Source organism: Hordeum vulgare, chromosome 6H (genome assembly GCF_904849725.1).
Source record: "Hordeum vulgare subsp. vulgare chromosome 6H, MorexV3_pseudomolecules_assembly, whole genome shotgun sequence".
In the NCBI taxonomy this organism is placed as follows: Eukaryota; Viridiplantae; Streptophyta; class Magnoliopsida; order Poales; family Poaceae; genus Hordeum; species Hordeum vulgare.
In genome coordinates this window covers 555,121,365-555,144,745 of record NC_058523.1, presented here as the reverse complement: position 1 = coordinate 555,144,745, position 23,381 = coordinate 555,121,365, and the positions used below count along the sequence as shown (strand labels likewise).

The window sequence follows — 23,381 nt, the reverse complement described above, 5'->3', positions numbered from 1 at the left end:
TCCTCCCCTGCATCATCATCAGTTGGAAATTCAACCGTGAATATGTTACTGTTTGGAGCATTGTCGGCCGCGGTGCTCCAATTCCATGCTTGGTTTTCTTCAAACACGACGTCGCGTGAAATCCGTAGACGCTTGGTTTGTGGATCGTAGAAGCGGTATGCTTTGGTGCCGGAACTCCTCTCGTATCCGATGAACACCATCTTGGTGCTACGATCGGCAAGCTTTGAGAGATGCGGCTCCGCCGTCTTCACATGTGCCACACACTCGAACGTCTGTAGATGAGACACATTCGGCTTACGTCCGTAAATTGCTTCATACGGAGTCTTGTCGATCACCGCCTTCGTTGGAGCCCGGTTGAGAAGATAGACCGCCGTCGAGACAGCTTCTCCCCAAAAAGTCCCCGGCAGGTTCTTGCTCTTGAGTAAACTCCTTGCCATGTCAACGACGGTTCGATTGCGCCTTTCAACGACCCCATTCTACTGCGGCGTGTAAGGTGCCGTGAGGAACCTCTTTATGCCAATCTTCTCGCAGTAGTCGTTGAACTCATTCGACGTAAATTCTCCGCCGCGATCTGTCCGTAGAGCGCGAACCTTCAACTTGTGTTCCATCTCTGTTGCAGGAGAACGACCCACATATATCTCGAGTAGTCGTCTACCACAAGGAAGAAATACTTATTTCCAGCGTGAGTTGCCGGGGTGATAGGGCCACATAGATCACCATGGAGCAGCTCGAGTGCATCACTTGCACGATAGGTAGACTGAGCAGGGAATGGCCTGCGGTGCTGTTTTCCAACCAAGCACCCGTCACATACTCGATCAACATGGTCGATAACTGGCATCCCGGATACCATCTCCATCTTTGACATCTTCTTCAAGGTGTAGAAGTTAACGTGTCCAAATCTAGCATGCCATAACCATGAATCATCATCACTCTTGGCGAGCCAACACTCCGGTTGAGATTGATCAAGGTTGAGGATATAGAGCCTATTCCGTGTGCGATTAACACGAGCTAGCACGTTTCGGAGGTTGTCGAAGATCGTCATCACTCCGTTCTCGATATTCACCTTGCATCCATTCTCGTCAAGCTTCCCAATAGAGATAATGTTGTTGTGAAGCCGTGGGATGTAGTACACTCCGGTGAGTATGCGATGTTCGCTTGTGAGACCCTCGAAGAGGACAGATCCTTGCCCGCAAATCTCCACAGCTGAACCATCACCGAACTTGACCGAGCCTTCAACATCGTATTCCAGCTCGAGGAATTTCTCCTTGCACCCCGTCATGTGGTTATTGGCACCCGTGTCGAGATACCACGACACGTTCTGATCACCGGATAACTTTGGTGTCACTCTTTCCTCATGAAGTAGCACCTTCCGGCTTGGTTTCACAACCACCGTTTCAGCGAGATCACAAACTTCGGCCATCAAAAGACCTGGACCTTCGTCTTCCTGCTTTGCCAAATTTGCCTTGATCTCCCGCTTGTTAGGCTTCGGACAATCCTTCGCAAAGTGACCCATCTTATTGCAGTTATAGCACTTGACCTCGGACAAGTCCAAGTTCCGTGGTTTCTGCTCTTTAGATTGGCCCGCCTTACCACTGTTTGGTAACGTAGCATAAATTCAAAATTTTCCTACGCTTATTCAGATCTTCCTATGGAGAGACCAGCAACGAGAGAGGGGTAAGAGCATCTTCGTACCTTTGAAGATCGCTAAGCGGAAGCGTTTACTAGAACGCGGTTGATGGAGTCGTACTCGCGGCGATTCCGATCTAGTGCCGAACAACGGCACCTCCGCGTTCAACACACATGCAGCCCGGTGACGTCTCCCGCACCTTGATCCAGCAAGGAGGAGGGAGAGGTTGGGGAAGAAGACCAGCAACACGACGGCGTGGTGTTGGTGGAGAGACGAGGTCTCCCGGCAAGGCTTCGCCAAGCACCGGCAGAGAGGAGGAGGGAGAGGGCAGGGCTGCGAGAGAGAGAGATTAAACCGTGTCTCAAACAGCCCCGGACCTCATCTATATATAGGGGGAGAGGAAGGGGGCGCAGCCCTTAGGGTTCCCACCCCTAAGGGGTGCGGCAGCCCTCAGATGGGGAAGGGGTGGCGGCCAGGGCAAGGGGGAGGGGTGGCGCACCCCTCTGGTGGGCCTAAGGCCCACCTAAATTAGGGTTCCCCCCCTCTTTTCCTTTCCCCTGCGCCATGGGCTGAGTGGGGAGGCATACCAGCCCAACTAGGGGCTGGTTCCCACCCCCACTTAGCCCATCTTACCTCTTGGGGTCGCAGCCCCCCTTCGGTGGTCCTCCGGGACCACCTCAGGTGGTCCCGGTGGTCCCGGTACGTTACCGGTGATGCCCGAAACACTTCCGGTGTCCGAAACCATCCGTCCTATATATCAATCTTTACCTCCGGACCATTCCGGAGCTCCTCGTGACATCCGGGATCTCATCCGGGACTCCGAACAACTTTCGGTAATCTCGTATAACAATTCCCTATAACCCTAGCGTCATCGAACCTTAAGTGTGTAGACCCTACGGGTTCGGGAGACAGGCAGACATGACCGAGACACCTCTCTGGCCAATAACCATCAGCGGGGTCTGGATACCCATGGTGGCTCCCACTAGCTCCACGATGATCTCATCGGATGAACCACGATGTCAAGGATTCAATCAATCCCGTATACGATTCCCTTTGTCTGTCGGTATAGAACTTGCCCGAGATTCGATCGTCGGTATACCTATACCTTGTTCAATCTCGTTACCGGTAAGTCTCTTTACTCGTTCCGTAGCACGTCTTCGTGTGACTAACTCCTTAGTCACATTGAGCTCATGATGATGTTCTACCGAGTGGGCCCAGAGATACCTCTCCGTCACACGGAGTGACAAATCCCGATCTCGATTCGTGCCAACCCAACAGGCACTTTCGGAGGTACCCGTAGTGCACCTTTATAGTCACCCAGTTACGTTGTGACGTTTGATACACCCAAAGCACTCCTACGGTATCCGAGAGTTGCACAATCTCACGGTCGAAGGAAAAGATACTTGACATTAGAAAAGCATTAGCATACGAACAATACGATCTAGTGCTAGGCTTAGGATTGGGTCTTGTCCACCACATCATTCTCCCAATGATGTGATCCCGTTATCAATGACATCCAATGTCCATGATCAGGAAACCATGATCATCTATTGACTAACGAGCTAGCTAACTAGAGGCTTGCTAGGGACACATTGTGATCTATTCATTCACACATGTATTAGTGTTTCCTGTTAATACAATTATAGCATGAACGATAGATGATTATCATGAACAAGGAAATATGATAATAACCATTTTATTATTGCCTCTAGGGCATATTTCCAACAACCACGACCTTGTGGTTTGCCTTTTCCTTTGCCTTTTTTGGTTTGTCCATCGCCCTTCGTGTTGCTTGAGCCTTCGCCACCGTCACGCCTTCCTTTGCTACTTGGGGCCTCCCAATCTGCGCGCGAGTACATGAGTTGGTCACTACCTCCTCCTTTGCCTTTCCGACAGCCACGAGCATTTTCTTCCCATGTCCGCAATCGTCCGATCGCCTCCGTTATGGTCATGTCGTCGATGTCGTAAAGCTGCTCGAGCGTGCCGATGATGTACGTGAATTTATCAGTCACTGAACTGAAAAACTTCTCCACGATCTCGGTCTCATCGAGCTTCGCACCAAGCGCGCGGATCTCTCCCACCAAAGTAGTAAGACGCATGGCGTAGTCATTCACCGATTCACTTTCCTCCATCTGCAACTTGTGAAATTGGCGCTTCAACACTTGTGCCCGAGCCTTGGTGACGCGATCTTCTCCGATCCTCATCTCCTTGAGTGCGTTCCACGCCTCTCTTGCCGTCTCGAACTCCGCCAATGTCATTAGTATGGAATCCGGCACGGACTGGGCTATGGCGGCCATGGCACCTTCGTCGCGCTCCTCGTCGACGTCGTCGTCCGTGATGGCCTCCCACACTCGAAGGGATCGAAGAATAATCTTCATCTTCACCGCCCACACGCCGTAGTTGGCGTCAGTGAGCATCGGGTACTGGATGGGGATGTTGCGATGCGCCTGGACGTTGGCGCCGCTCGTTACTCCACCACTGGTTGCTGACTGGACGCCCTTCTTCACCTTGTCGCCGTTCTTGTTCGCCTTGGCACCGCCGCTGCCGGACTTGACCGACTCAGCGCCGCTGTCCGTCATCGTAGATCGTAGATCGTCGAGGCTCTAGATACCAATTGTTGGCTTTTGAACGTGCGTATGCAGCTGTACAGGCGTGCCTACGCGATTCTTGCTTCGGTCGGCTACTTGACGGAACTTGCGTAACTAGCCACACGAATAAAACTGATCGATGGATTTGATGGCTAAAGGCTCGTGTCGTGCCTTTGCTTTGTATTGCTTTTCGTTTTTCTGGTGTTACAATCAACACCCCTAGGGTGTCTTTTATACACGTCCACAAGGGACTATAGAAATAGACTAGGACTAGGAATCCTAATATTACTAGGACTCGGTTTGGCTTTTTTTCCTAATCCTAAAGAAACAACATGATTAACTTATACAAGGAAGAGAGAGAAAGAGAGGATGAGGGGAGGCGAGGTGCCGTGCGTGGAGAGAGGAGAGAAGAAAGGATGGGCGGACGTGGGCAGTGGGCTAACCGCTAACGAGACGAGACGGCGGCGACGACGACGACGACGTGTCGCCGTCCTGCCGGCTGCCGTATGTGTGGTGCAGCGTTTGTGTCCACTGGCGCACAAGACAACAAGTAGTCTGCGGTCGCGGTGAACCGGTGATGGTGATTCACGCGGCGAAGCGCATGCATGCATGGAGAGACAGCAAAGCCATAACCGGCCGGGGACCATGCATGGATAGTTGACGCATGGGCAGCTCACCGAAGTGCATGTAGCATGGGAGCAGACATATAGATTTTCGCCCCGTTTTATAGATAAAGCATGCAATACAACATCCTTACAGACAACTACAAGTTCAGAGCCAAAGAACCTAAAAAATTGAAAAAAAAGGCTGAGACCACAGCACAAACAAGCCCAGAAAAGGAGTGAACACAACAGCCTTAGAAACCAAAAACGTGGCCATCACTGAAGCCAGCTAGGAAGTCGGAGTACGGGAGAGCCGACGAGCGGTCGTCAGCAAGACGTCCAAAGAGAGCTGAAGCCGGCCACGATCTCAGATGAGAGCTCATTTTAGCAAGCAAACAAACCAGAAGACATCGTGCCGTTAGAGGAGAACAAAAAATTGGCATGACCCATACGTTCTGACGTCACAGGGCGCGCGTCCGGTACCAGCTGCGCCAATGGAGGAGACGCTGCCAGCGGTGGTGGCCATGGCAGGCGGCGTCCCCTCGGCACCGACGGCACATCAGTGGTGCAGTTCAAAGCAACGTAGAAGAATTTTTCCACTCCTTAGGCACTGTTCGGCAATGCTCCGCTCCACGGAGCCAGTGGAGCGAGCTTGGACCAGCTCCAAAAATTTTAACTGGACTCCACTCCGCTCCGGCACGGAGTCGCGGAGCGGAGGGAATCCGAACGCCGCCTTAATGTGCCCTGCCGGTTAACTGAATCGTATATTGTACACAATTGTAAGCAACGCAGAAGAATACTTATAAAAAAACCGCACATTAGATGTCAGGAATACAGAAAAACGTCAGAAACGTTTGTTGCAAACTTTGCAACGAGGATCTTGTTGCAGGAATACAGAGAAGAGGTTGGAGATGTCCATAGTAAAAAAAAATCTCCAACACAAACCATACTTGCAAATTATTTTTCTGCACACGATCTTTGTTGTAAAAAAATAATCCCGCAAAACAACTTATATTATAAAAAACCCGCAACATAACATGTTCTGCATATGTTTTTGTAACAACACCTCTGTTGCAAAGCAGAGGAGATGGATTGTGTTAGATCCCACGGCCCGCAAGGCGACAGATCTTTTAGAAAGATCCGTCGACCGACGCGTAGCAGGTCCTAAAAAATTCCGTACATAAAAAAAGTTCAACATGTACAACATTGTTTATATGCATTCACAAAAATGTTTACATATTTAGTAAGTATGTCTGCATTAGAATACATATATAACGGACTCCTATAGGTGGAGATGCAACTTTGCATCTTCAGGTATTGTATTTTACATCTTTGAAAGGTGGAGATGTATTTTTTTTTCATCTGCATCATGTGTTGGAGGTGAGTCTTTGGGTCTCGGTGATGCAAAAGTTAGTTATTTTTGCATTTACATCATCTATTGAAGATGCTTTAAGACACGTTTTTTCTGTGTTTTTTTTAGCAAATGTGTGTGTGTGTGTGTGTGTGTGAAAGACATGTATTTTATTTTGAATATTTCAAAGGCCCGTGGGATCAAATCCGGCCCAAAACGGTGTGTTAGTTTCACAGCCCAAACAAAGCAGAAGAATCAAATCGACCGAGCACTCCGAGAAAGGAAAAAAAGTTAATATCCATGGCGTCCGACGACCTCTTCGAAGGCTTGCCTCCGCCAGCGGCGCCCGCCGGCGAAGACCCCGCGTCCTCCCCCGCGCTGCCTCCTCCTCCTCCGCCGGCGCCGACGGTACCGAGGCGGTCCGCGCTGAAGAGCTCCCTCAAGCGGGACAAGCCCTCCCCCTCCTCGGCCGCTACCTCCTCCTCCTCCTCACCCGCCGCCGCCAGCGTCGTTCCCCCCGATGTCGCCGCCGAAGGCCGCGGTGAGCGCTCTACCCCGCCGATCCCTCCCCTTTCCAATTGCTTCCTGCTGCTGCTGCTCGGGAGTTGGATGCCCTGCTAGCGTATTGGGATTTCAGATTAAGCCACTGGTGTTGCTGTAGATTTTAGCGCCGATCTGTCCTTACGTGGCAGTGTTGCCTAGGAGTTGGACGCCGTGTGCGGTCGACCGGAGGGCGGCGAGAGTGTCATGGTGATATCAAACAACTTCGTGTTGAGATCGAGATGCGGGTTTGGTTAACAGGAGGGGATTTCTAGGTTGGGGATTAGGGTTTCCTGTTTCCCTTATCCCAGAGTATGCAAGGAAAAAGGGCATTTGGATCGGATGGGTTCAGATTAGTAACTGTACCGGCTAGAACAGCTTACTTGAGCAAGTTGCTAGAACCTGTTGCCGAACGAGACTACGAACAGATAGGGATCATGGCAAACTTATGTGGTTGGAGCTTATTTTGCCATGATAATAACCCTAGGGATCAGTCCCTGCAGCAGCTAGAACAGCCTATTTTGACAGTGGGGGAAACTTGAAATGCAACACGGGCTGGCATATAGAAGATGCTTTGTTATTTCAGTCGCAATGAAGTTCTGAAGCTGAACCTGGTTTTAGATGAGTTGTAGAGGTCCGAAACTGGAATGCCTTTAAGCTTGATTCGGCAATTAATTTTATTTTTTTTGGCTTGCCTCGTGGACTTGCTACCATCTTGAAGTAACTCATTCATTGTTTGCTAGTGCCATGTGCCAAGTACTTATGTTATTCACTTGATTTTTCTGCTCATTGTTTGCTAGACCTATCTACTCCCTCCGATCCATATTAATTGACGCTGCTCTTGTACAACTTTGTACTAAGGTTGTACTAGAGCAGCGTCAATTAATTTGGATCAGAGGGAGTATGTTTTTTAGTGTTGACTGTATTTGCGGAATATGATGAGATTTCCGACCAGTGACCATGCCAACTTGTTTTACCATTACTCTTAAACTCAAAAGGTTAAACCATAATCCATAAGTGACTCTGCTTTCTTGTAATCTGGTCTTACATCACAGTTATGCCAGCAATGGTAGCACTGAATGTCTTGCTCTATGCCTATGGCAAGAATATGGGTCCTCTGCGACTACTTCTTATTATGTCCGTTTGTTTGAAGGTTCTGATTCATCCAGCTGTTCTCCACGTGTTTTCCTGATAATTTATACGTAACATTTCTCTTAAGTTATTTGCTCTTTGAACTTTTGTAGCAATAGAGTAGTTCTTTTATTGCCACACAGTCATGTTCTAAGACCAATGTGTTGCTTGCAGTTCCTGAGAAGCGCCTTCGCTTCAGAACTACTGTTGATGCATCAGAGATGCAAATCATTGAAGCTATGCAGAAGATAACTTCACACATTGGAAATCCTTCAAAATTCAGCAAGGCGTCAAAGCTAGCTCTACAGCTTATTGAGGCTGGAAGTGTCAAGCCAGAGACAATCGGGCACTTCTTTGGTCTATTAGAGGCTGCAATGTCTTCACCTGGAGCTTGTAATGAACCTTCTGTCCGCGCAGATTACCAGGCATTGTTTAATGCTGCTGAGGGTGTGACAGAGGTGAGTTTCTACTGTTGTTAAAATATATACTACTCCCTCCGATCCATATGGAGTAGTTGACAAAATCATAGTTTCTTCCTTTCTGTGCAGTTTTGGTAAGCCATTCTCTCATGTACTTACAACTTTCTGGTTGATGTGCAGTGTTTCAACGAACAGCAGAAAAATCAATTTGATGTATGGATGCTTCATGCGGTGGTGGCTAATGATCTCTGTACCGATGACAGTTTTGTGGTAAGTGTACTGTGGTGAAACGCTGATGTTGCTTATTTTATCAACTCAAGCACTCCCTCCGATCACTTGTTGCTGCTTTAGTACAACTTTTACATTTGTACTAAAGCAGCGACAAGTAATATGGATCAGAGGGAGTATCAAAATTTGTAGCTGTCTACCTCCATGTCCCTTGAGAAATGTCATTACCAGAACGCATTGTTCAATGCTGGCCTGTGTGTTTTACAGTAATGTAATTAATGGTTTTATTCTGCAGTTCTCAAAGGCTGTAGGGAAGATCAAAGATGCCATCTCAGCCCTGCCAGTGGCAACAGTGGACGATGATAACGATGAAGCAACAGCACTTGCTGAAAGCCAATCTGGCACCACAGAGAATAAGGCAGTTGATAGCAACACACATGAAGAAGAATCCTCTGATCCTTTCGGTCTAGATGATCTCCTCGAGCACAAGCCGAAGAAGTCTGAGAAAGCGGCTGATGCCCTGAATAGACAGGCGGACGAGGAGGAGTGCAGAAGACTTCTGAGGTCACGGCGCGAAGCCCTCCTGAAGTGTCTTGAGACGGCTGCTCGGCGCTACAGGATACCGTGGTGAGTCCTCTGACAGACGTGTGCACGCCCCATTTGTATATGCATACCGCACATTTTGTCTGCTGTTCTAAAATTCAGTTAGCTGTGGCTTGGTTTTGTCAGAAATTCAGTTAGCTGTGGCTTGGTTTTGTCAGAAATTCAGTTAGCTGTGGCTTGGTTTTGTCAGGACGCAGACGACCATCGACATCCTGGGGCGGCACGCGTACGACAGCGTGGGGCGGTTCACGGCCCGGCAGCGGGAGGCGGTGGAGAAGCTGTGGAACTCGATCAAGGAGCAGCAGATCCGGCGCAAGCACGGCAAGTCGGCGAGCGGGAAGCTGGACGTGAACGCCTTCGAGCGGCTCCAGGAGAAGTACTCCCACGAGAAGATCAGCATCCGGCGCGCCGTCGGCGGCGCGGGCGACCGCCGCGCCACGCAGTGGCTCGGCTAAATCAAGCCGGCACGCCGCCTCCCACCGTACCGTCTGACGATGATGACAGACGTCACACCGATTGGAATGGCGAGAAAACGACGATGATTCCGCCGCTCCCTGTTGTTGGCCTGAATGTCTGCGGCCCGTTGGGGGGAAAACTGTTGAGCTCCGATTTTCCACAACGACGGCGCTCACTTCGCCTGAGGCGTTGATTGGAGTCGTGCGGAGGGTGTGCGTGAGTGACGGAGATGATGCAAACGGCGAGCGTGTGGATTATAGTTTTCATATTCGCATTCGTGTGTGTGGTGTCCCCATTCTTGTGATCTCATCTTGGGTTGCAGCACTATCCACAGATTTCTTGGGCGCCCGTGCGTGTGTGCGTGTGCACGTGGGAATGTGAATGGGGTTTGGGTTTTCGGTTGCTGCTGGTGTCTGGTGATTGATGATAAATGCTTGTTAGTCTGAAATCGTCAGCGTCTTGGTCTCAGGGAAGCTGACCAGGAGGATGAGAGGAGGGCAGAAAACGAGACGGCTGGTCGACCTGAGAATCTGAAGCTCAAGGAGATAAGCACGAGCACTCCAACGCTGTTAAAAATGCGATGGCCGGCATTTGCACTGCCATTATTTCACTCTCTCGCCCTTGTTATTCCATTCTTGTTTTCTACTAGTAATGTCAAAGAACGTCTTACATTACGGGACGAATGGAGTAGTATTTTGGCACGATGACTACACTCGCTAATAAGAAAACTTGCCAGCATTTTTCTTTAAAAAACGTCCAGCCTTTCATTTATTAGCTCATAGACTTATTTTATTTTGATATACGTTATGTTATTTATAGTATGAGTAATAACTAGCTAAGTTATATTTTTTTCATTAATTAGTTCCACATCATATTTTTTCTTAGATGACATCTATGTTAGTTTCATTGTGGATAGCCTCAAGATATGTATTCATTCATCCATTCAGGTGGCGGTCGTCGAGCATTGGAAACCAAAGTGCGGCCATTCGGCGGGAAATGCTTTCTTTATCCATCCATCTATATATGATCTTTGCCACCCACGTACGCACTCGTGCACACACACACTCGCCTGGTTTCTCAATTGATTTCCCAGACGCAAGCAAGATTGACCAGTGGTCGATTGATTGATCCCTTTGCACGTACGTTTCAGCATGCAACTATCTCTGCGACCGACCTGTACCGTAATTCTCTGGCAAACCAACAAGAGGAGCATTTTCATTTCCCACGCACGCCATCGTCGAGACCCACATGCCCGTCTACTTGAGCAGTGCCATGCACATTTGCATTATTTTACTTACTACTTGCTCCGTTTCTAAATACTCCATCCGTTTCATAATATAAGTCTTTTTAGAAATTCTACTAGAAGACTACGTACGGATGTATATGGGCATACTTTAAAGTGTAGATTCACTCATTTCCCTGTATGTAGTCCCCTAATGAAATCGCTTAAAAGACTTATATTTAGGAACGGAGGGAGTATAAGTCTTTTAAGCCATTTCACTAGAAGACTACATACGAAGCAAAATGAATGAATCTACACTTTAAAGTATGTCTATATACATCCGTATGTAGTCCTTTAGTGAAATCTCTAAAAAGACTTATATTATGAAACGGAGGGAGTAGTGATTAATTAGTTGTAAATTAGTGTAAAAGAAGCCGGCTCTCCTTGTATTCAACCCAGCATTTACACGTTTGCTCCCCTCAAACCAGACCACCCCTGCCCTACTTGTCTCTCCTCTCCTCTCCACCACCTTCTTCTTCCTCCTCTTCTCAATCAGCCACCACACGCTCCCTATAGCGCTCCCCTCTATAAATATACCAGCCCCGACTCAACCTGCACCGGCCAAGTAGCTCCCTAGCAAGCCACGTCCTCCTCCCTCCTCGATCGTCGTCGCTGGGATTAATACTCGATGGCTGCGGCTCCTGGCGGTGGTGGTGGTGGTGGTGTTGCGGGGGTGGCGGGGTCGCCGTGCGGGGCGTGCAAGTTCCTGCGGCGGCGGTGTGTGGCGGAGTGCGTCTTCGCGCCCTACTTCAGCTCAGAGCAGGGTGCGGCGCGCTTCGCGGCCATACACAAGGTCTTCGGCGCCAGCAACGCCGCCAAGCTGCTCGCGCACCTGCCCCTCGCCGACCGCTGCGAGGCCGTCGTCACCATCACCTACGAGGCCCAGTCCCGCCTCCGCGACCCCGTCTACGGCTGCGTCGCCCAGATCTTCGCCCTCCAGCAGCAGGTCCGTCCGGCGCTCATTCTTCTTCTTCCATCTTCTTCCTTCCTTGCCGATCACTCCTTCTGTGTATCGATCAGCTGAGACCACTTCCGCCATGGACGCAAGCTGATGGTTAATTTCCTGTTTGTTGCAGGTGGCGATCCTGCAGGCGCAGCTGATGCAGGCCAGGGCGCAGATCGCGTGCGGCGTGCAGAGCACCACATCGCCGGTGAGCCACCACCAGCAACAGCCGTGGTCGCAGGACACCAGCATCGCCGCCCTGCTCCGGCAGCAGGAAAACGTCAGCAGCTTCGCTGCGGGCGGTGCGCTTCTGCCGGAGCTGATGAGCGGCGACGTCTCCATGCTGCAGCAGCATTGCGGCGGCAAGGTGGAGGGCGGTGGCGGCGGCGCCGGGGACCTCCAGTACCTTGCTCAGGCCATGATGCAAAGCTCCAACTACTCCCTGTAGAAGAAGAATATCATGATCAAACCATGCATTTTGCTTGCACGCATGCTTCCATCAACCTCATCGACCGATCAGAGTGCTGCTAGCTGATGGAATCGTGTCGGCGGCGCCGGATCGATCGAGCTAGAAGAACGCAGGAGGGAATTGATTAACCTGTACTGAACTTTTTTTATCAGTGTTGATTCTGATCCTACAAGTTACTCACTGTTGTACTACATATATATCTACATATTAGAGGGAGGGCAAGCCCTGCATGAGTGGCTCAGTTGATGAATGATGATTATTTTGCAACTTCTAATAAGCAGCTCATATATTCTAAGCATTGCTAATGTGAGATCACTAAAAAACTTACTTGCATGTCTGGAAGTATATGTAATCTGCCGATGGCCTAGTGAACCCGACCTGAACCTTGTGAATTTTTCTTCAAGGATACTAACCCTTGTGAAATCATGTGGAAGAAATCAGGCAATGATTTGGTTACAGAGCAAGGCGCATGAAACAAGTTCAGTATCAATGGAGTAAAATGTGTAAATCTTGCAGTTGCAGGCTACCAGGATGAACGCAACTCTACTGTTTGAAGCTGTCATTTTTATTTTTATTTGTGTTGGATATAATTTACAAGTATGATAGTGCATTCCAAAAGTTCAAGGAAGAGTTACGAAATTGTTTGAAAGTTTCATGTCTGCATCGTTCTTCTACCTCAGTCCTCAGCTGTCTGAAACGGCCAGTTTTAGCACAAGTTTGAAAACTGTTTAGGTTTTATTTGTATTGGAAATAAGTTACTCCAAAGTTTGACAATGCACCACAAAAATTCAAGGAGAAGTTACTGGTACTAGCACGCAACTTTGAGTTGCCACCAAGTTTGCCTCCCTAGAGACACTAAAATCACTTGTACACATTCATAGCTAGGCTTGTAGTATAAACTCATAGACTGCTGGTGATAATCCTAGTTTCTCATGCCAAGCACAAAGTCTGTCCCCCTGATCAAGGACATGTATGAACTGCCCAGCCGCTCGGCAACGCGTTTACTTTTGGTTCCACCCACGGGAGTTTGTGATGTTCTACAAAAATGTTGACCTTAGTCACTCATGCACACAAACAGAAACACGGCGAAATCACTGATCCCAACGGTTGATTAATTTCCTGGTAGAGTTGACTGCAGCAGATGATTGACCAAGTTAACCGCTATAGTAATTAATTTACTCCTACTATAGTAGGCTGGTACTACAATTTTGGTGCTATCCAAAGAAAAATTTAAGAACTCTAGCACTTCAAATTGAGCTAGCTTACTAAAGAAATATGGCAGTAGTACAAATCCACTGGAATGGTTGGACATTCTAGTGACAATAATTGAGAAAGATAGACATATATGCCAAATACTACTGCTGACCCAATGATCCTTTAGTTTAATTAGTCTGCAGATAAAAACAGTGCTACTATTAGTGTTGTAGGTTTTGGAGGACACAGGCTATACCATCTTGGGACTCTGCAAATTATTTCATCTACACATGTTCACTGAATCCATTACAATAGGGATAATTAAACTAGTACGAGTTCAGGTCAGTAACTAAGAGCCAAAATGTATAGCCAATGAGCAGCAGCAAACTACTGTTTCAGGTCATCAAAAGCTGCTGTACGCAATCAAGCTAAGCAAGAAGCTGCACATGAGCTCATTTTTTTACTTGATTCAGGGGTTGAGGTTGCTACAAAATCTGGAGTCTGCTAACCTGCTTGGACACCTACAATGGAAGCAAGCTCAAGCATAGCCGAGTTAACAATCTGCGTAGGGCAGTGACTTTTGCGATCCGCCCCCTTCATCGAACGGCGCAAAGCCGTAGATTTAACGCGTGATTAATGTGGGTCGGTACAAGATGATGATCTTCACATGCACATGGTTAGGTGGCCTAGGGTGCTTAGCCATCGGTGATTAGGTGGCCCTAATTAGCACTAGCTCAAGTTTTTGTCCTTGTCAGTGTCTCAAGGTGAAGGGGTTAACTCCAATTAGTACTAACCCACAGCAACTTATGGTTTTGCCAAAGCCTGAAGAAGAGAAGTTCAGAAGAGCTTCTGGTGTGTTCTCTTCTTCATTCCCTTTACACAGCTTGTATTAGTCAATGGACGAGGAACACATAAAAATGAAGAATTTGATGGGACTGTCTCCTAAAGTTGAAGCCAATTTTCATTAGTTTTGTTTGCTTTGTCACTCACTTTGTGTTTTGTAAGCACTGCTGAGCCTGCTACTAGCATCAAACAATAGGGAATATAAATAGTAGAATATGTTTGGATTCAGCTTGTCAAGAAGCTAGTCATTTGGTCAAACAAGGGTGAGCACAAAAGGGCAGCCTGATTATGGCACTTGAGGGTGATTAGGCCCCACTAATCACAGACAGCTTTTGGTAGCACTAATCCCAACCCGCAAAGAAGTAATGGGAATGAAATTAGAGCTGCTTTCTCTGTGAGTGTGCAGCTGCTTTTGGTTCAGTCCTTGGACCAAAAGAAGAGGGAAGAGGCCTTTCCAACATGGCTTCCAATTGGAGAAGATGATAATAGAAACACCACTAATTGTTCCAAGCAGAAAAAGCTTGAGGAAAAGAAGACAAGTTAGATGGAATATGTATGATGAAACAGGTGCCTTGGAAATTGTGCATGTGGCGCTTCCACCATCATTTCGGCTTGAGAGGCTGTTTGCCCGTTGCTACTTGCTTATCAAATTCTTTCTGAGATGAACCCTTTTTAAAACTGGCATCTTGTTTATGGGACAACCTCACCAAAATAATGTTGCTTGGTCGTTGGAACTAGGACTATATAGTACCCTTGGGTTGTAATTGGCGACAAATTAAAACACTGTTTGGAAATTAAAACATTGGAAAAGCCATACCTTTTTATCCTCTCTATCGTTTTCTTTGTTTTTCTTCAGGTTTTCTTTGGCATTCATCAGTTTTTTTTTCTATTTTTAACACATGTCTAATTTTTTCAAACACATTCTAAATATTTTGCATACAGCAGGAACATTTTTTATACACGTCAACACTTTTCAAATTCATGATAAACATTTTCAAACATTTGTTTTTATATGTATTTTTTCAACACAATCTACAATTTTCATATACATGAACAATATGTGCTTTTTTTCTAAATGATTACTAATTTTAAATACATATTTTTAACATTTAAAAAAAATATTTGAAAAGTTTGTCAAACATACATTGAAACATTTTCTTAGTGGTATAAAACATTTTAAAAACTATGTTTAACTCTTTTTTACATTATATAAATATATTTACAAATGCCACAAACATATTTTTGAAATGAGTGAACTTTTGTTAATCGTAGCATACATTTCTGAATGGTAAGATATATTTTCATTGAAGTACATGACAATGTTTTGCATTGCATACATTTTTTTAGATTGTCACATATATATTTATGAAAAGACTCAAAAAAATATATTTATGAAAGGCATAAAATGTCACATATTACTAAATACTCCATCCGTTCCTAAATATAAGTCTTTGTAGAGATTTCACTAGTGGACTACATACGGATGTATATAGACATACTTTAGAATATAAATTCAATCATTTTGCTCCGTATGTAGACCCTTAGTAAAATCGCTTAAAAGACTTATATTTAAAAACGGAGGGAGTACATTATATTTTTGTAATATATGCATTTTTTCAATATAAACAAAAGAAGAATAAAAAAATACATACATTTTTTGAGACAAAGAAAAATTACATACATGACATCGGCATGCCGTCAACGTGAGGGAAAACATGGTTACCAGTCCAGTCGACTATCAGCCCACTATATATGACCCGATCTTGTGTCTGGCAGCAAAGAAAGGGAATTCCTTATTTGATGTCGAAATCACTAATTAGCAAGTATTCTTTTTAAAGATCACTTCAACTCCTAGGTCACGACAAGTGGCGCACTGCATGTGCGCCAATTGTCGTAACATAGGAGTATTCCCTTTTTCGTAGATTCGTTTTTTTAAAAAGTTTTATCTCCTAAATTGTGCGTACAAATCTCGAACTGTTTCACCATTGGATTTCTCGTGTCAAGATTTTCAAAACTAGATCCCATGTTGATAAGTTTTGAAGTACTTTTTTTTCACAAAAAAACCGGCCAAAAAACCATGCCTCCCGTGATAGAATAAACAAAAAAACATGTTTTTTCGTATTTTTTCAATTTTCGAAAGGCACGACCGTGCCTCTCACGAAAGTAAAAATATGCCTCTCACGGAAGTAAAATCGTGCCTCTCGAAAAAAATGCAGTTTTCCCTTTCCGAAAGGCACGGACGTGCCTGTCACAAAAGCAAAACCGTGTCTCTCGTGGTCAAAACCGTGCCTCTTGCAAAAACAAAATGAACAGAAAACGCATTTTTTTTCCTTTTCGAGGGGCACGATCATGCCTCTCACGGGAAGCTAAACTGTGCCTCTCGCGGAAGCAAGACTATGCCTCTTGCAAAAAACAAAAAACACGTTTTTTCCCGTTCCGAGAGTCACGATCGTGCCTCTCGCGGAAGCAAAACCATGCCTCTCGTCAAAAAAATAGAAAACATTTTTTTTCGAGAGGCATGATCGTGCCTCTCGCGGAGGCAAAACATGCCTCTCGTGAAAAGAAACAAAAAAAGTGTTTTTTCACAAAAAAAATGAATGTTTCTCATAAAAAAACTAAGAACGACCAATGAAAAATGAAAACACAAAAAAAAACAATCTAAAAAGCCGAAAACGCATGCGGAAAAAAATAAAATTCCAAGAAAGCGTTCAGAACGTGACCCGTGACGACGACTGTAAACGCGCCAAGCGACAGCGCGTGGAAGTGCTCTTTAAGAGGCTCCGAAAAGAGCACTCGCTAACTAGTGACTTCCATTTGATGCTCTTTACATCAAATTACCAGGGCTTTGCACACACGATCCCACGAGCGTGAGAATTGGGACAGCCCATTCCCATAACGTGGCAGCCGGTTTTGCGAAAAAATTCAGAAGGATTTTTTAGCGGTTTATTTTGGATTTTTTATTTTTTTATTTCATTTATCTTTTCAATTTTTTTAATTTCTTTGTTTTAATTTTGGTTTATTTTTAAAATTTCGTTTTACAATTTTTGAATTTGTACGTTTTTCTGTTTTAGGTTTTTATTTATTTTCAAAATTTTTATTACAAATTAAAAAAAATTCCATGATTTTCAATGTTTTTGCATATTTGTAAAATGTTTGCTTATTCCGACTTTTGTTTTTGGTTTCAAAAATTTCTTAGATGTTGATTTGATTTTTGATTTTCAATTTTTTTTGCCCATCTGAAAAAATGTTTGCCTATTCCAACTTTTATTCTTGGTTTTAAAATTTGCTCAGATGTTCAAGAAATGTTTTTGTTAATTCAGTTTTATTCATAATTTTCTTAATAGGTTCTCACGTTTGAAAAAATGTTTCTTTCTTGTAATTTTTGTCTTGGTTTCTGAAAATGTTGAGAAATTAAAAATTCTTCGCAATTTTATAAATTCTTTTCACAAATTTAAAAATGTTCGTAAATTTTCAATTAATATTTAGATAATCAAATTATTGTTCACATTTTGAGAAAAAATATTCTTTGTTCAAAATAATGTTTACGAATTATTCATGATTTTCAAAATTTGGTTTCCTATTTGGAAAGATGTTTGGCTTTCACAACTTTTGTTCTCTATTTAAACATTTGCTCAGATGTTCAGAAAATGTTCATTTTTTAATCAATTTCGTTCAAAATTTCCTAAAATGATCATGATTTTCATAAAGAGTTCGCATGTTTGAAAAAATGCTTCATTTTTCTGTAATTATTGTCTGGATTTCTAAAAATGTTGAGAAGTTGAAATTTGGTTCCCATTTCTAAAATTTGTTTCACAAATTCAAAAAAGTTCCTGATTTTCAAAACTTTGTTCATAATTTCAAAAATTATTTTTCCGCATTTTCAGTCACAATTCAAAAAAATCGTAACCCCAAATTTGGTCACATTTTCAAAAATTATTTGCAGTTTCTATAAATGTTTGGAATTTTATATTTTGTTCATGTTTTCGGAAAATCTTCGAAATTTTGTTCAAGTTCTAAAAAATGTTTGAAACTTCCAATTTTTGTTTGCTATGTTGAAAAATGTTTGAAACGTCGGAAGAGTTTGGATTTTAAAATTTTGTTCGCGTTTTCATTTTTTACATTTTCCAAAAATATGTCTGGAATTTAAATTGTGTTGTTGTTTCAAAAAAAAGTTATGTTTCAAACTTTGTTCCTGTCTCTAAAATTTCTTCATGTTTTTGAAAAAATTGGAATTTCAATTCTTTTTCAAAATAGCTTAAGTATTTCAGTTTTGTGTTCTTGTTTTTCATAATTTGTTCCGACATTTTGTTAGAGACATACTACAGGGCTTGCTTACAAGCGTACAAAAAAGGGAAACACGATACAGCTTAATAGGCCGGCCCCAGTTCGCTCGCCCCTGTGCGGCTCGCTGCTGTTGTCTTGGATGCAGCGACACGATACAGACTAATGGGCCGGGCCGGGTTCGGTCGTCCTTGTGCGGCTCGCTGCTGTTGGACCCGTCTCCCTGTGCGATGCTTCGCCTCTTTGCCGCAGTAAGCGGCACATAGGAGGTCCCCTAAGAAATTCAGTGAATCCCATTATCCATCCTAAGAAAAGACCAAAGGCATTTGTGCAATCGTTGATGGCCGGCCACTGGTGTTGCCCCCTTTTTTTTGGCTTTTTTATTATATTGTTTTTTTAATGTCATGACTTTCTTGTATCTATTTATTTTTAAAGTTTCTCAACTTTTTATTATGTTCATGCTGTAATTTGACAAAGTTATCTAAAATAAATAAGGTATATGTACATTTGTTTTGACATTAATGGAAATTTTCTAAAAAAGTATATATTTTCTAATTACATGAATATTTTTTAAATAATTCATATATTGACATGACCAAATGAATTTCTATTTTTTCAAATTTGTATAGAGTAAAGGTGCGTCTTTTTCAGATGCTACAAAAATAAAAAAAATGTATGTATTACTAGAAGATTCTTGAGGCGAATCTACATGTATGTCTATTTAGGGCTTAAACTTAAATGACTAGGTCACCACCAGTGGTTAACCTCTTTTGGTTATCCTTCTTGCATCATTTTTTATTGCCTTCTTTTTTTCCTGGACAACGACAAATCAACATGTCTTCTCCTAACAATCACTTAGTCGAGAATTGAGTAGGTCTCATGTTAATTGAGGGAAGGGGGCACCTCTTCTTTGTGGCTCCAAATATCCCTCAAGAATACACTGCTAGTACAGTATTCAAAGACCAATGTTTCGTGTTTTGAGATCTCTATCTATGAACTATGTTTACATTTGAATCTTGGTGGAGAAACAGACGCCCTCTAACGACCCACTTCATTAGTGTAAGCCTAGTTGGCCACTCAAGCAATGATTTCTTGTAGCATCTTCAAATGTCAAAAGCATGAGTTAGTTATAAATAATATCATTTTTTGTGAATCTAAGAAGTTAAAGTGATAAATGATCAGCACACCAAAAATGAAGGCATCCAAGCTCTATTCAGGTAAGTATTCATACATGAGAAGAGGTGCTACAATTTGGTAATTAAATTTACTTCATTTCCAAGCCATTCTGCACCGTGTCCAGAATCATTGGTAAGCCGTTTGGCAGAAATTTCATCGCCATTTTGTAGCATATAGGCACCGTCAGACCCCCCCCCCCCCCCCCCCCCCCCCCCCCCGCGCCCCCTTGTTTTTGGCTCCAAATATTGCTTGCAAACACAATGATACATTAGCTTTTCCCAGGGTTTGAACATGTAATCTCGTGAAATTTCAATTTGTCGTGTACGCCTAACATACACGAACTAGCTGTACCACTAGATATCTTGTCCGCGTTGGCACAAACACTGGGATCAAAATACACACATAGCCATACCAACACGATGTTGACATCTTTTGTATTGCCTTTCAGTTTTTGGGTGATTACAAAACGATGTCATGCATGACATTGTTTATATAGGCACATAGCAGACCGACAGCAGCAAACTAACTATGCCTTAGAGCATCTAGGACATTTCAAACGATCTTTCATACGTTCGCGGACACGTCGGACAGTGACCAGACAGGAGGGAATTAAAAAGGTGATCCAATCGGATCCCTCGTATCACTTTTATACGTTCGGACTGTCCACATATTGTCCACATACGCTTATATCCATTTTAAATATAGGAAGGATATGAGGACTCACGGACGTGTCCGGGCGCGATCGGTCAGTCTGCCACGTAGGACGCAACTCCGCCGCAAACCACCTTTTTCTATTCATTCTTTTTTTCTCCCTCTTCCTTTTCATAAATCATGTGTAAGTGACGGGATATTAACAAATATAATGAGAAATATGACCGTACGGAGGAACAAATAGAAAACACGTGATCACTAGCCGGACGCGTCCACAAACATTTAAAAGGTCATATTTACTAAGTCGCTGTAAATGCTCTTAATCATTTATTCCTATGCGGCTCACACCCCAACACATACACGACATGCAAGCCAGCTCAAAACACAAAAGGCAATGCTAAGGCATGCAAGCCATGTACATCACAAGGGCACGAGTTGAGTTAGAGCGAGTTGAAGTTCGCTCAGGTCAACTCGTATTAAAACTTGAGCGGGATGAGACTCAATGAAGCTCAAGGTCGAGCTGTAGAACATGACTCATGCTCAGCTTGTAACGATCTCAAGTCGATCTTGAGATAATTTCGAGCTAAATGAGATGGTAGAAACTATAAATCTATGATAATTTATTCCAATCAGATAAGGCTCCACACGATATAAGAAAACATAAAAGAATATTATTTCAACAAAGACGATGATAATATAAAAAATTCAAAGTAGTTTGACTTATTCTCTCACAAGCAAAAGCTTAGCATCAAAATAAGATTACGATTCACGACAAACATATAATTAGGAAAACAAATTATTGACAAATAGGGCCTAATTCTTCTCTGCATTTAATTAAGCTTCCATATTTGCTAGTGAATAAAATGGAAAAAGTCATGGACAACATATATGGTAATAAATTATCTTATTTGCATTTAATATATGGCATGATTGTTGGAAATAATGATATTATGTCTAGTTCTCTAGTTAAAATCATTTCTCTGTCGAGCCGCATAAAGTGTTTAAACTCAACTCGTTTACTTCTAAGTCGATCTCGAGTCGAGCTAAAAACGAGTCGATCTTGAGCGGCTCACGAGGGTCAAGCTTTTCTTACAGCCCTATACACCACGTAACCTGATTTATTATATTAGGATTTGCACAATTTGGATTATCCTAACGCGCTAGGCATACCATTCAAAGTCTATGTAAATTCAGTTGTTTGTGTATTTAGTGTTTGGGCATTAGCACCAGGATAACTCGATTTCAGCTTTAGCATTATATACATATAATGCATGAATTGATATTTTTTAAGCACACACATGAATTGCTTATAAAATATTTAAAATTAATACAATCATTTTTATTCATAAACATTCAAAAAATATGTGATGTGCATTTATTTTATATATATGAAGATTTTATTTGCGTACATGCCTTTTTGTTCACTTTGTAAAGTATACCTTTTCCCTCTCAAAAAGTATTAAATATACCTTATCCTTTTGAATCTATTTTAGCAACATTTTATAACCTTACCAAAATAAATAATCCTGAAATACAAAATTCAGGGTCGGCTATATAAGCTAGGCATTTGCCCGATTATTCCCTGGAGGGCTGTGAGGAAATTAAGAAAGGCCTCATAACTGACTGTCCAGTGCTTAAGGCTGGTATCAAATGGGTCGTGGGCCATGGAAAAGATATTTATTACTCCATCCGTCCGCGAATAAGTGTATATATAGATATTTTAAAACAAATTATAGAATGAAGTAAAAAACTGTATTGGAAAGATGCAAGCTATCATCTCTCTCATCTTTAATTACTCCACACGCAACGAGCTAAGTGCATGTAAAAAGTAAGAAGACCATGTGTTGAATGTTATTGGTCTTGATTACCGTGTGATGAGAGAGAGACATTTTTCTCTACTTTATAATGCATTGGGAAGATAGATGTACACTTTTTTATGAATAAATTTTAAAGCTAAATGTACACTTATTCGTGGACGAAGGGAGTACACAATAGTGGTCCAAATATAAAGGCCAGCTCTGAAGATGATAATAAAAACAACACTAATTGTTCCAAGCAGAAAAAGCTCGAGGAAAAGAAGACATGTGAGGTGGAATATATATGATGAAACAAATGCCTTGGAAATTGTGCATGTGGCGCCTCCACCATCATTTCGGTTTGAGAGCCTGTTTGGCAGTTGCTGCTTGCTTATCAAATTATTTCTGAGATGCACCCTTATTAAAACTGGAATCTTGTTTATGGGATAACTTCACCAAAATAATGATGCTTGGTCGTTGGAACTAGGACTACATTGAAACATTGGGTTGAGATGTACCCTTGGGTTGTAATTGGTTGCGAATAAAAACTTCGTTTGCAAATTGAAACATTGGAAAGCGACTGTTTAGGCATCCTTTAGTTTGCGAATAGGGTGAGTACTTTTTTCCTCTGTGTTTTTTTGTTGGGGTTTCCACTGTCTAGGCATCCTTTTTTTGGTTGTCTTCGGTTTCCCTTTTCCTTTTTATCCTTTTTGCTTCGTTTTTGTTTTTTCTTCGTTTTTCTTTGCTTTTTATCTCTCTTTCCCCTTCTATTTTTTAACACATGTCCAATTTTTTCATACGCAGTGTACATTTTCTTGTATATAGTAGGAATTGTTTTATACACGTTTAACACTTTTTAAATACATGATTAACATTTTAGAAATATGTTTTTTGATTTTAATTTTTTCGCACACATTGTAAAGTTTTCATATACATTGGAAACATTTTGTGTATGTGTTATATATTTCTAAAGTCCATGATTAATAGTTGTTAGATACAATTTTGATTTTTTGACTACATGTTAAAGACATGTCGAACATATGTTGAAATAATTTTTTAAATGGTATACAACATTTTTTAAACTATGCGAACATTTTTTACATTGTATAATTTTTTAAATGCATTATTCAATTGTAACAGACATCTTTTTGGATGGTCAATTGTTGTTGTTAAATTTCATGAACATTTTTTTACATTGTAT

At 43.1% G+C, this 23,381-nt stretch overlaps 2 protein-coding genes across 2 annotated transcripts; both read left to right on the top strand.

Moving 5' to 3' along the window:
• The first annotated feature begins 6,452 nt into the window (after positions 1-6,452).
• On the top strand, positions 6,453-9,947 carry LOC123403223. Its single transcript, XM_045097173.1, has 5 exons — positions 6,453-6,709; positions 8,014-8,297; positions 8,439-8,528; positions 8,782-9,113; positions 9,280-9,947. Exons 1-5 carry the CDS (start codon positions 6,469-6,471, stop codon positions 9,542-9,544), a joined length of 1,212 nt encoding a protein of 403 aa, XP_044953108.1. The 5' UTR covers positions 6,453-6,468; the 3' UTR covers positions 9,545-9,947.
• A 1,388-nt stretch (positions 9,948-11,335) lies between these two features.
• On the top strand, positions 11,336-12,611 carry LOC123403224 (LOB domain-containing protein 16-like). Its single transcript, XM_045097174.1, has 2 exons — positions 11,336-11,773; positions 11,904-12,611. The coding sequence occupies exons 1-2, from the start codon at positions 11,456-11,458 to the stop codon at positions 12,216-12,218; spliced, it is 633 nt and encodes a 210-aa protein (XP_044953109.1). The 5' UTR covers positions 11,336-11,455; the 3' UTR covers positions 12,219-12,611.
• The last annotated feature ends 10,770 nt before the right edge of the window (positions 12,612-23,381 follow it).